The 13,982-nt window shown below is 40.4% G+C and overlaps 1 protein-coding gene across 1 annotated transcript in view; it reads right to left on the reverse strand.

Moving 5' to 3' along the window:
• ATP9B (ATPase phospholipid transporting 9B (putative)) overlaps positions 1–13,982 on the reverse strand; it is a 250,034-nt gene that overhangs the window by 189,688 nt on the left and 46,364 nt on the right. The window contains exon 6 of the mRNA XM_040632421.1: positions 556–614. Coding sequence (XP_040488355.1) covers positions 556–614 — 59 coding nt within the window. The remainder of the gene's footprint in view (positions 1–555; positions 615–13,982) is intronic.

The raw sequence follows: 13,982 nt of genomic DNA on the forward strand, positions 1-13,982 counted from the left end.
ACTCACTCCCTCCCACAGCAGGCAGCCCACACACTCACCCCCCCAGGGCACCTAACAACCGCCAAGTCTGACACTGAGGGGTTTTCTTAATGGCCTTTTCCTACAATGACCTAATAAGTTTTTTCTTTCTAATATTCTCTTATTTCCATTGACCTGTCCTTCTTGAAGTTTCTAAATCCCAAGAATAACATCAAATTATTATGTGTAATATATCTATCTATAAAAGGAGGTTTTAGAAAATAAAACATATTCTAAAATAGGTTCTAACTAATATAATTCTTTGGTCAAATGAAATAATTCTGATAATGCAATATTAAGCAGTTAACACGTCTTATTTTAGACAAAATACAATTTCACCTGCATACACTGAAATGTACTAAAGCAAAACAGAATACAGAAAAGTCCAGATTTTTCTTCATGTATATCATATCTATACAAAGAAGTTAAGATTTAAAGTAACTGTCTCAATTTCCTTCAGATGCAAAGTTACTGCAATCAAGCTAAATGTTAATCACTGGCATAGACACGTCTAAAATATATTAAAAATGCATCAACCTTTTCCACTATGATGAGGTCTCCAACTTGTATGTCTGAACTCTTAACTTGCACTTTACCTTAAAAAAAAGAAGAAGTATAATCAACTTAAGGAAACAACAGCACACCAGAGTTCAAGTTTCAATTGACAAATAACACTTTAAAAATAACTTTCGGGGGGTGGGGGGGAACACTAGGAATTTATCTGTACTTATACTTTCAGAATAAATTTACTTCACATAGACACAGGCACTAAAAATTAACTTCTCTTAGCTCCCAAGTACAGTTAACTGCCCCCCAATAAAAGACGTGGGGTGTGGGAGAGGGCTCCAAGTGGAGGGGTCTTCCCAAATCTGCCATTATTTCAGGTCTGGGTCCAGCAATGACAATCAGAAACAGTACTGAAGATGATTTAATGAGTGAGTAACAGGAAGATGTCAATCCTTATAGTAATACTGTGAATGGCATTGACTGACACATAACTGACAGAACAAGAGAAGTAAAGAAAATGATACATCACATCCCCATGCGCTGGTAGCTGTACGGATGGCTCCGTACTGGTAAGTGATCCTGGTAAGGTCGAAAGCTTTATCAAGAAGTGATTCTTCTACAGGACACAGTGTGTGAGTTCGCAGATTATCTATACAATACGTAGTGTACAGTGATCATCTATAAAATTCAACAGATAACACTGTATAACGTCAACGTCATACAGGGTAGACAAAATGTTATAGACGTAATTTGAGACACCATCCTACATACATAACAAAACTTACTCAAATTCTCTCTCTCCCTGGGACTCTTAACCCTGCCTCCCTCCCTCCCTCCCGCTGTCCATCTCCCTTTTAGAACTGGCAACAGTCTTGTGGATCTATTTTTACCTTTTTATGGCTCTTTTAAACATAGGAAAAGACCTATGTCTTCACATTCAATTCATTCTGAAGCTAACAGAACAAGAAGCAAGCTCATATCACATTATCAGAAACTAACATTACCAGCTATACCACTGACTTTTAGACCACATTCAACTTACTAAAAACTTATTTCCTAAATACTTCTTGAAGCAGCTGACTTTCAACAGGACCACACCTGTCCCTAAAGATGTGTTTTGAGGACATCAAAAAAAGTTTTTAACTGTTATATTTTTCCATGTTACTTAATAATACAATAAACATGTAAGGACTATAACTAGTTGGGGGGAGCTAATTTTTTATTCATATTATAAAATAGCAATGTTCTTTAGAATTACACGTGAAACAAATCTTAAGTATCTTGATAATTGACAAGTATATGTCTATTAATATCCAGAAAGTACACTTACAAGAGAAGGTCTATTTTAATTATTTTTTTCATTTGGTCCCTTCAAGTTTCACGTCTGTGCTCCCACTATTATGTTTTCTATAGCTCAGCACCAGGCAGCAAAGTTACTCACTGATCTCATGCTCCCTGAGTATTACTCAACAGAATTCCTGTCTTATAACTTAATTTTATTTTCTCTCCTACTATCCAATCCACTGTTCCTTCCTTCTGCTTTTCTATATTCTCTGTAATGGACCCATTCAAAAAGGAGAGGTAGAGAAATAACTGTAATCATAAGAGAAAATAAATGTAGTAAACAATTTTTAAATACTATGAAACAGAAAAATACATCCTTTTCTGACTCCTTAATCAAGATCTTACATTTCTGATAAAGAGACACACTGTCGCAAAACAGACACAATTTATATTTAATAGCCTTTAGTTTGGGGGCATTATATAGTGATTTTTATTCATTTCGATGGAACTTACTCACAAATACATGTTTAAGGAAGACAGCTGATGGTAAAATACAATGCCGAAAGTTCTCACGTTAAGAATATGACAATAGGAACAAAACAGGAGGAGCCTATCATGTCAAATCAGTACGGCAATCTGCCTTACATACCTGCTCAAAGTACACATTCCTAAATTTTAAAGAATTGGTCAAATTGCTTAATGGCTCTTAGTTCTCTAACAATTTGAAATAATCTCTGTGCAGGAGACTCCCTGTGCCTCCTTTACAGCCTTGGTCACATGAACTCACTGACTTCTCTTCTGTTTCTTCAAGAGCAGTTCTGGCATTAGACAGAAAAGATGGAGAAAGATTACCTGCTCCCTAGGCACCTGCCCCCCAGTGACAGCCCAGCTGCCCATTGTGAACAGCTCATGCCTACACAAACGGTTTGATTTCTGGCCACCCTCTGTGAACTGAGCTGACAGCTGACCCTACAAACATACTATTATCAGAGCTGGGGGACTGGTAACAAAAGAAAATCCCTAAATTTTACATGTCACAGCACAAAGAAAAGCCAGAACTGCTACCTGCCCTCACGGCCCAGCAGAGCCATCAACAATGCAAAGTGTTTCTGAAGTCAGTATTTAAATGTTAATAATCCCTAATGAATCATCGAGCCTTACATCGAAAACCGGGGATGTACTGTATGGTGACTAACACAATATAATAAAAAATCATTATTAATAAAAAAAAATAAAATAAAATAAAAATTATGAAATGAAAAAAAAAAAAAAGTTAATAATCCCAAAGCTATACTTGATAGAACCAAGTTCTAAATTCAGTAACAAGTACAGGCCAGTACTTACACCTAAGGACAGTTTTTCTTAAAAACACTGTATTCAATTTACCTCGAGTACAAGCTCTGGCTTTTTCCTTTCTGATGAAATGGTTAACAATGTTACCAAGTACGGTTAACAGCCATCCTTCCCTCTCTCTAAACTACTGCAACGAAATCTTTCCGTTAAGCCCTCCTCCTAGCAATAAATGTTCCCTGCCACCATGCTTCCAAAGTAGCAGCTTACATGTTTCTCAGAAGAAAAGCATTCACCTGGCTTGTTGCATGAACCAAATTTCACAGTCTCCTTTGAAAGATCAAGAAGTAACTCAAAGGCCTACTTAGTCTGACTCCAAAACTTCTTAAACATAGACCCTGCCCACCAATCTCAGTGCTACTCATTTTTTACCTGAATAAAGAGAACACTCTATCAAATGGTCTCCATTACTATCAACTCCCTAATTCAATATGAATTCCAAATGAACTGGTTGGCAAAACTAAAGATTATGTTTATCTCCACCCAAAAAATCTCCACTATTTGACAACTACTTAGAAGGTAATTCAGATTTACATCATTATACACATGTTCTTCAAAACTAATCTCAAATTAATTTTCTGGCTTTAAAACAGTCTATATTTGCTTTCACTGCTGTATCCCACAACCCTTGGGGGCCCAAGTTCTCTATACTAGCTGTTTCTTTTGACTGGAAGCCCTCCCTTCACAGCCCGCCTTAATTCCATAGCAAACAGAGCCTCCCAAAGCCTTCAGGGACCCACATGAGCACTAGCAGTATGCACGCACACCTCTACACAATGTGCTTATCTGCTATGAACAGACATCACAGTGTCTACTAAACCCAGACCCTGTGACAGGTTCAAAGCATAACTGAAACATACCTTTAGGACGTTTAGTTTGTTCTTTGCAAATGCATCAAACAAACTTACCGCACTTCAAAACAAGAGAAGTTTATGACCAAACTATTCGTAATCAGTTAAATGGGTCCAATGTTGCAATGGACTAACGGGGAAGTAGCTACATAAGCCATCCTGAACAAGAAAAAGATAACAAACAAGGATGAAAATGCATTACTTCTTTCCCAACAAAACACACACAGGTAATAAGAGTGGGAGAGACTGGAGCAGATTTTTAAGAAAGGAACTGATCACACGTGAGCGGCACTCTGGAAGGTAACATCAGACGACACGTGCAGGTCCCCGGGCACACAACTGCACACTACAGGAGCTTACACGTGAGAGGCACTCTGAAAGGTAACATCAGACGACACGTGCAGGTCCCCGGGCACACAACTGCACACTACAGGAGCAGGTTGCTCGTCTTGTCTCCGCTGTTTGGGTGGGACCAGCACCCCCACCAACTCCCTGAACAGTTTAACTGGCTGTGGAAGTAGAAGCCTAATTTAACAAGGATTATGAAGCAAGGTGGGTAGCTGGGAAATGTTTATTTACATATATAAGTAAACAACATTTTTAAAAAGACCTATACTCTGAAAAGAAATATTGCTGAGAGAAATTTTAAGACTTAAATAAAGGGAAAGATCTATCTCATTGATGGGTCAGAAGACTCAGTATTAATAAAATGTTAGTTCCCCCTCAAATTTATCTATAGATTCAATAGAATTCCAATCAAAATCCCAGCAGGCATTTTTAGAGAAACTGACAAGCTGATTCTAAAGGTCGTATCGAAATACACAGGACCTAGACCAGACTCTAAAAATGAAAAACAAAGTTGAAGGGAAAACACCACTTGATTTCAAGAATTATTATAAAGAAACAGTAAGCAAAAAAGAATGGTATTAGCATAAAGAGAGAAACAGATAAGTGGAGTAGAAGAGACAGTCCAGAAATAAACCCACACATAAAAGACAACTAATTTTTTTAAAAGATTTTATTTATTTATTTGAGAGAGAGAGCACAAGCAGGGGGAGCAGCAGGGAGCCCAATGCGGGGCTCGATCCCAGGACCCTGGGATCATGACCTGAGCCAAAGGCAGATGCTTGACTGACTGAGCTACCCAGGCACCCCAAAAGACAACTGATTTTTTGACAGAAATGTAAGGCAATGCCATGTGAAAAAGATGACTTTTCCAAACACGGTGCTAGAAGCATTTGGATATCCACATGCAAAAAAAGTACTTACATGCACACCTGGTACTGGTACAAAAATGTACTCAATATGGATATACATAATACAAATCCTAAAACCAAAGCACTTATAGAAGAAGAAACATAGGAGAAACATAGCAGAAAATCTCTGTGAACTTGAGTTAGGCCAAGAGTTCTTAGATGGGAAAGTACAAGCACAATCATAAAGGCAAAAGCTGACAAATCAGACTGCATCAACCAGAACATCACAGGGGCCGGAAACAGCACAAAGGTGTAAGACCAAGGAATCAGCAGCTGAGAAACAGCTGAAGTCAGGTGTAAGAGGGAGGAAAAGAGAAAGACAGGAAGAGTGCCTCGCACCAGGTGAAGTGGCCCCCAGCCCCGGCTGAAAAGCCACCACCACGTGGCAGGGCTGCAGAGGAAGAGCGCTCTATGAAATCCAGAAGGCACACTGGAGCGGTCTGCAGTGGGAGCCTGAGGCAGTAAAGGAACCTGAGAGTCAGAGACACAGTGGAAAAGGCAAGGATACGAATACAGACGAACAGTCTCAAGATGATGAAGGGCGGCTTTACAGTCTGAGGCTGTCCCCAGTAAATGACGGAAACAAGACAGGCCCCGTGAAACCCGTCCTGGAGCACACAGGCCGGGACTCTGCTCAGGCTGGGAGGCCCTGGGAGAGGACACAACTCCATTCTGACTCCTGCTAAAGATGGGCAGGGGCAGGGAGGCACATGGTATCCCTCCCCCGAAGCAGGCTGGGGACAAAAGTGGGAACAAAATGGGCAAGGCCCTGCCTGCAGGGAACCTACACTCCAGTGACCTGACATAGAGCACAGTAAGATCAAATACAGTGATGTGTGAATTGTAATCACACCCTAGGAAATAAAAAGAAGGAGGGGCACCTGGGTGGCTCAGCCATTAAGCGTCTGCCTTCGGCTCAGGGCGTGATCCTGGCGTTCTGGGATCGAGCCCCACCTCAGGCTCCTCTGATTGGAGCCTGCTTCTTCCTCTCCCACTCCCCTGCTTGTTTCTCTCTCACTGGCTGTCTCTGTGTCAAATAAATAAATAAATGAAATCTTAAAAAAAAAAAAAAATCGAAATTTAAAAAAAATAAAAATAAAAAGAAGGAAATACTGCTGTTTTGGGGTGAGGGTTATAAAGCATCTTGCTGGAAGTAACCAATTTTTACTCTTAAACATTCATGAGCAATAATTACAATAGTTTTAAAAAGCATTCTTTAGCAATAGCAAAAAAGTTAAGACGCTCAAGTTAAACACAATCAAATCTTTTGCTTTTTCTATCTTGTGCTTTAGGAAGAATATGGAAATTATAAAATTTATATTTTGGTAAGAAGCATTTAAAGCACATAATGTTATTCACTGGATCAATTATATCAGGCAACCACTTCCCTCTAAAATTATGTCACTAGCTAATACCATCCATGTAGTACCAAGAGAGAGTCCAGAAGCTGCAGAAGAGACTACCCATGCAGACTTTACAGCCCACCAATGCACTTATCTTCTCCCTGAAGCAATATGCAGAACTAAATAATGAAATAAATATCAATAGCAATACACTACATTAACTAAATAAAGATTTTGTAGAAAAGTACAGGGTTTAAAAAATTAGTAAGTATCTCAATACTAAATATTTTATCAACTAACAGACACAAATGAAAATTTTAATGGTCTTACTACCGACGGGACACTTCAAAGTCTTGGTTAAGCCTGCTGGTGTTTGCATAAGAGAAATGTCTAATCTTTGTTTTCTGTGGTTAGAAAGAATACACATCTACCAAATGTTAAAATACAAAATACTGTTAATATGAACAGTCCATAATTAGCAAGTTCTAAGACTCTCAATCACAAAAGAAACAGAAGCTTTATGAAAAAGCCGCCTTCCTCTCTCCCGGGCCTACAAAGGTACGAAAATCCTAAGGCCCTACGTGAATCTGCACGGTGACATTACTACTAAGAGGGGCATGAACTGAACATGGTTCAGAATTGTCTCCAGTCTCTCATTTCCTTAGATTTTCAATAATCCCACGGTGGTCTCTTACTGCTCCAATACTCCCAAGTGTGGAGGCGGACACCAATCCTTGGTAGAGAATGAAGAAACCACAGATGAAGGAGGCAAGCAGCCGCGAGCCCATTTATGAGGTTTCAGTGTCACTGGTCGAATACGCGAGCAGAAAGTAAGTCTCAGAATCATCTTAGAGTGTTTCATGTTTCCAGGGAAAACAAGGAAAAAAAATGAAAAAGAGAAATAACTGGTGGAGGAAGGGAGGGAAAGAGGGAGAAAGGGAAAGATTTTCCAAGATACTACAATGTGCTTTAAAAAGTAACATTACTTAAAACTGGAATGGGATCAGCACGGAAATCTCGATGAGTCAGTGGCGCAGAAGAGAAAGCGAAGGAAAGGGCCCAAACAAATCTGATGCATTTCTCAAAGGTCTAAGAAAAGAACTTTAATAACATTAATAACCGGTTTGAAAGGAACTAAGTAACCATTTGGGGGAAAAAAAGAAGACAGATTCCTTCTTCATACAAGCACACCTGATGGTAAAACTACAAGTGGCTATGGAAAATGAACACAGAGAAACACTGTAGCAAGATTAAAATACTCATTTACACTGGGGTTGAATAGACCTTCTAAGATTGAAGTAAAAACCACAAAGGAAAAGATCAGATTTGTATACATAAAAAGTATAAATTTACCTACATTTAAAAGAAAAAGATACAAAAATGAGTCAAGAAGACAAACATATTTGTCACAGGATAAATTTCTCTCAGAGAAATTATGAAAAAGTAAAGACGGACATATGAAAAAAGAGGAATAAACTTTTATCAAAGATCAAAATGAAAAGTTAAAAGGTAAGCAGCAAGCAAAACACAATGAGAGCACTTTTCACCAAGAAAGCTGGGAAGTTAAAAGTATCTAAAGTAGGGCATGGACGTCAGGAAAAGGGAATGTGTGGGCACAGTGGAGTGCAAAGTGCCGTACCCTCACTGGGCAGCTGCCTGACAACATTAGGCTTAAAACTTTTCATCTTTGATTTGGAAATTTCTCGTGTACTTAGTACCTACCATGTGCCAGCCGCCCTACATAACTCTAGAGAAAACAGCAGTATGAACGCAGCTGAGAATCCAATAACAAAGGTGATCACCAGAGTGACCCCAGCGAGCAGGAGGAGACACCAGATGCTAGCACAGACATGTACCCACACAACAACAATTACTTCTCTCATCTGTGAGAGGGTACTTTGTGTTAGCCAGTATTTTTCATTACTTTCACGTGGCCCCTAATCTCGAAACAGCGCAATAAAAAATATTAAGTGTATGAATAGCAGAAGAAATAAGTTCATACAGATCCTCTTAGGGTGACCCAGGGAAAAAAGGATGGTGAGGAGGGTTATGAGTACACATCTAGCCCCGGGTATCTATGTCCACCTCAGTACAGCCACAGAGAACTAAACAGACGAGATAACAAATCTCAACTGTATGCTTGTGCCTGACAGGTACTAGACTGAAGAACTACTACTGAATAGTACAAATGTAATAATGTATACTGAACATTCTTCAATGGATATTTTCCAAACGCTGCTCAGACCACAGACAGGAAAAAAGGCTACATGCCATAAACATGTGAAAAGGTGAGCACATTTATCAAAGGATTACTCTAAATACATACAGAAAATACACAAACAGGACTTCCAAGTATCCACTGCTCTCTCCTTCATCTGCACGGTCAAAAAAGTGGACCACTGAAAGATGAAACCACATGAATGAAAGAAGGAAAGTCACCAACGCTTCTCTGCGGACTGGATGGCGACAATCCACCCTAACTACTTCTGAGTTTATCAGCTCCTAAGCAATTTCTGATGGGAAACTTCAGCTGACATTTGAGAATACTGTTTTTTAAAAAACCCAACTATCTGAAGACATGACTGTCACAAAAGGAAATTCTTATCAAGTGGAAAATGCAGTAACTCATGAAACCAGTTACAAATTAGGATGTCCAGTGAAAGTGTGCATCGCCCACAAAGTATGAAAGGCAGTAAAGAGGAATTTTAAGATCCCCTGATTTTTTCAAGGAATAACTATGACACCCAGTCAATTTCATTAAAAGATGAATTTCATTAAGATAACTCATGATATCTTATGTAAAAAAAAAAAAAGCTAGTAAGAATTTTAACAAGTATGTGACAACAACGTCCACAGTAAGATTCAAAGATGCTAGAACAGACAGGAATAAAGAACATGGTCTCTTTCTGCGGATAAAGTTCCTTTTCGGCAAGGAAACTGGAACACAAGAAGCATGTAAGTATGTAAATGTTCTTCCTGGCACACACACGCGTGCACACACGCACAATGTACACAGTGTTCAAAGTCAACAGGCTTCCCTCTCTCTCCTACGTCTGAATGCTAGAAAGCATGTTAAACAACAAAATGCCATAACTATGACAAGAAACAGCTAAGACTGACTGTAGTCATCACCAACTGTATGAAGGAGCCACTGCACAGAACTAATTCTAGGCCCATTTCTAAATCTGAAGTCCCACATTAGCTTTAGGTGTAAATTTGGAATATACACCAATAGTGGATGACATAATGTTGTCCTGTTGAGATCTAGTGGCCGACTAAGACAAAAAAATACTCTAAATTCATCGTCTCTGCCAGAATACTGCATGAACTCTCTAAAAAGCGTAGTCGAGGACTTACTCATGTTTGAATCCTCACACACTGGGTACTTAGTGACTATCCGGAAGTGAACTGAGAGCCAGCCAACGGAATGACTGCAGCCAAGTGTGCAGGTCAGACACCTCTCCTGAGCAAGAGGTAAAAAGAATCCAAATGCAGAAAGGTCCCACAATTCAAAGTCCTCGTCAGGGACTTTTGTAAAAGCTGCCCACAATTTCATATTCTCCTCCTAAACTCTGACTCACATGCTGTCCATTAGGGGCCAAAAATGAATAATAAAGCAGTCACAAATGGGGAAAGCAAAGACAGTGGCCATAGCAGACACAGAAAACTCCCGCACGGCAAGAGAAGCAGCTTCTCGAGCAACAGCACAGGCAGCTGGGGCGCCTGGGTGGCACAGCGGTTGGGCATCTGCCTTCAGCTCAGGGCGTGATCCTGGCGTTATGGGATCGAGCCCCACATCAGGCTCCTCCGCTAGGAGCCTGCTTCTTCCTCTCCCACTCCCCCTGCTTGTGTTCCCTCTCTCGCTGGCTGTCTCTATCTCTGTCGAATAAATAAATAAAATCTTTAAAAAAAAAAAAAAAAAAAAAACAGCACAGGCAGCTAACTAAGCATCGCCTGGCATCAGGGCACCCGGCTGGCTCGGCAGGAGGAGCAGGTGACCCCTGATCTCGGGGTCGTGAGCTTCAGCCTCACACTGGGTGCAGAGATGACTAAAACAATAACTGAATAAAAGTAAAAATCTCAGTGTTGACTGAGATTGTATACCAGTTAAAATGCTCTCTGCTGCTAATAAAGCACCCTCAAGATGGGAGCATACTTAAAAGTGGACGTGGCTTTCCTTTTCCACAGAAAACATACAGCAGAGAACATTTTCCCAGAGTATTTCTTCAGGAATGTGCTTAAGAACTCCAAATACAAAAAGTTCAAATACTGTAAATATGACATAACAAACCACAGTTAAGTCACATAAAGAAGTGCCATTCAAAGAATAGATCACTACAAAATATTAGAAATTAAGATGAACAGAAAGTATTCTTGACAAGAAAACAAATTTCAAACTAAAGTCAATGAGCATATACACGCATTTTTTTATATCCCAGATTTTACTTTTCAGTCATTTGCATCAGAATAACCAGCCACAAAGCAAACACCACAGTTGATGGAACACTGGGTTTGACATCAGAATCGTCCGAGTTCAAATATGAACTCCACCAAAACCGCAGTGGCTCAGCGCAAATCACAGGGCGTGAGCTTCAGGTCCCTCACCTGTAACGTGGAGATAACACCAGCCTACCTTGAATGCTGGTTATGCAAATGAGCAAGTTACCTGACACTCACAAGTTAGTNNTTAATTCCACACACAAAAAAAAAAAAAAAAAAAAAAAAAAAAAAAAAAAAAAAAAGCAGTATCATCATCTACATGTAAAACGTCCTTTCAAAGATCACCAGTGGTGATCGATCTTGTTTAAAAAGGTAAATCTGCATTTGTATTTGAAATAAACCCACTGACAATTATTTTTAAAGTATTCTGAGTCGGAGCATCACAGAAGAGTAACAGACATATTAGTATGCCTTCTTCAACTTGTTTTACTATTTTTAGGTGACAATGACAACATAAAATCAGCCATTTTAAAGTGAATAATGTAGCAGCACTGAGTACATTCACAGTGTTGTGCAACTCACTCTATCAAGCTCACAAACATTTTCATCACCACACAAGGACACGTCATGCCCACTAAGCAGCTGCCCCCCACCACTGCCTACACTTCCGCAGGCCATGGCAACCACAACCTGCTTTCCAGCTCCATTAACTTATCTGTTCTGATACTTTGTGTAAATGACATCATAGAGTCCATGACCCTTTGTGTCTCATTTCTTTCACAGGTGTAATATTTTCAAGGTTCACCCAATGTTTATCAGTATTCATTAATTTTTATGGTTGGATAATAGTCCAACGTAAGAAAACATCAGAATTTGTTTGTTCATTCACCCACTGGTGGACATTTGGCAATTACAAATAGTGCTGCACGTACGTGGGTGTATGCCTATCTGCCTGAGTCCCTGTTTTCAATTCTAAAGGCATTTGGGGAATGTCTCAATTCCTCCTTCGTTTATGAATGATAGGTTTAGGGACATCCAATTCTTGGTGGACCGTTTTTTTCTTTTCCCATCTTAATAATGTCACCCCACGTCCTTCTGACCTCCAGGATTTCTGACTCAAGAGCCCTTCCTTGTGTGTGACAAGGTGCTTCTCTCTCACTGTTCTCAGAATATTCTCTTGGTCCTCGGGTTCCAACACTTTGACTTGTCATGTTCTCAGTGCAGATTTCCTTGCATTTATCTTTGTAGGCATTCACTGATTTTCCTGAATGTGTAGTCATGTCTTTCATCAAATTTGGGGAGTTAACGGCCACTATTCCCTACAACATTCTCTCCGCCCTTTCTCCCTTCCTCTCCTTCCAAGATGCCCACTGTGTGCACAATAGTACACCTGGCGCGACCCACAAGTCCCTTAACGACCTGTTTATTTTCCTCCATTCTTCCTTCTGCTTCTCAGAATGGATAATTCCACTTGAAATTATCTGGTTATTGAAGTTACCTAGGCTCAAGGTCACCGATTCCTTCTTCTGCCTTCTCAACTCTGCTACTGAAACTCACTGTCCAGTGAGTTTTTCCTTTAATTTATTGTACTTTACAGCACCAGAATTTTTGCTTTTTGCTTCCTTTTTATAATTTGTATACCTTTACTGATATTCTGTATCTTAATACCTCGTTTTTCCTGATCCTTTCAGCATTTTCAGTTGTTTCCTTTAGCTCCTTGGACATGTTTAAGGCAGCTAATGTAGACTTTGTCTAGATCTAGTCCAGGATCTGGGCTTCCGCAGGGACGGTTTCTATTCATTTCCTCTGTGACTGGGCCACATGGTTTCTCTGCATGTTCTGTAATTTTCTGTGGAAACCTGTACACTTTGACTATTATAATCTGGTAACTCAGGAAATCAGTCACTTCCCCCTCTTCTGGGTTTGCTTTGTTGTTTGGTATATGCCATAGCCATGCACATACAGTGACTTTTTTAGACTCATTTTGTAAAGTGTGTATTCTTTGTCATGGGTGGTCTGAGAAGTCTTTCAGCCAGTGTTTTGGAAAGGATTTCCTTGCATGGGGCGGGGGGCAAGACTATGAAAGAAACGGAGGGATGGTGGGAGGGAAGAAGGAAAGAGCTGAGAGGAGGGAGGAAGGAAGCAAAGGAGGGAGAAAGGGAGGAGGACAGAGGCGAGAGGAGAGAAAGTGAGACGAGCCTCTCCCAGTCTCTGCAGATTCCCTCGGTGCTGGGGACTCCAACACAGAGCCAGGCTGCCTACAACTCAGCCTGAGCCTTCACCTCTGCTTGCACTGAGCTTAGAGACTGGCCGGAGGCAAAACACTTTCTCGGGGTCTTTCTGAGCATGATCCCGCACTGGCCTTGGATGTGGCTTTCAAAACTCCCCAGCAAACACAGGAACTTTTATGTGCCCTAATTTTCCAAAGAGATCCCCTCTGCAGCTTCTTCCGCCCAGCATCTGACACTCTATTCTGTGTGTCAACTATCATTGTTGGCCCCAAGCTACTGCTGCCTTCCCTGAGCCTGACATAGGCTTGAGAAATGCCTACTGGTTCTTGGCTCTGCCCTGAGTGAACATCCAAGTTAGATGAAAGAAAGACAAGTATCCTGAGTCAGTCCTTCACGTGTCCCTGGCAAGCTGGACAGACAGACACAATTCTCTGCAAGTAAGTTCTGCTCTACTCCCTTCAGAGCCAGGGTCCAGAGTCCCCAGTCAAGAATGTGGGCTGCATTCCTCACGGTAGACGCTTGACTCTTCCACGTTTCTGTGGAAGAAGGGACATGCAGGACTGCCTCCTCTGCCAGTTTCACAGATATCACCACACCATTTAGCTCTGAATGAAACAAATAATACACAGAAACAAATCTCTGTACAGTCCAAATAGCACAATCAAAAATAATTTAAAAAATAAGCCAGAATCTATGCTATAT

The sequence above is a fragment of the Ursus maritimus genome, unplaced genomic scaffold (genome assembly GCF_017311325.1).
Source record: "Ursus maritimus isolate PB19 unplaced genomic scaffold, ASM1731132v1 scaffold_18, whole genome shotgun sequence".
NCBI lineage: Eukaryota > Metazoa > Chordata > Mammalia > Carnivora > Ursidae > Ursus > Ursus maritimus.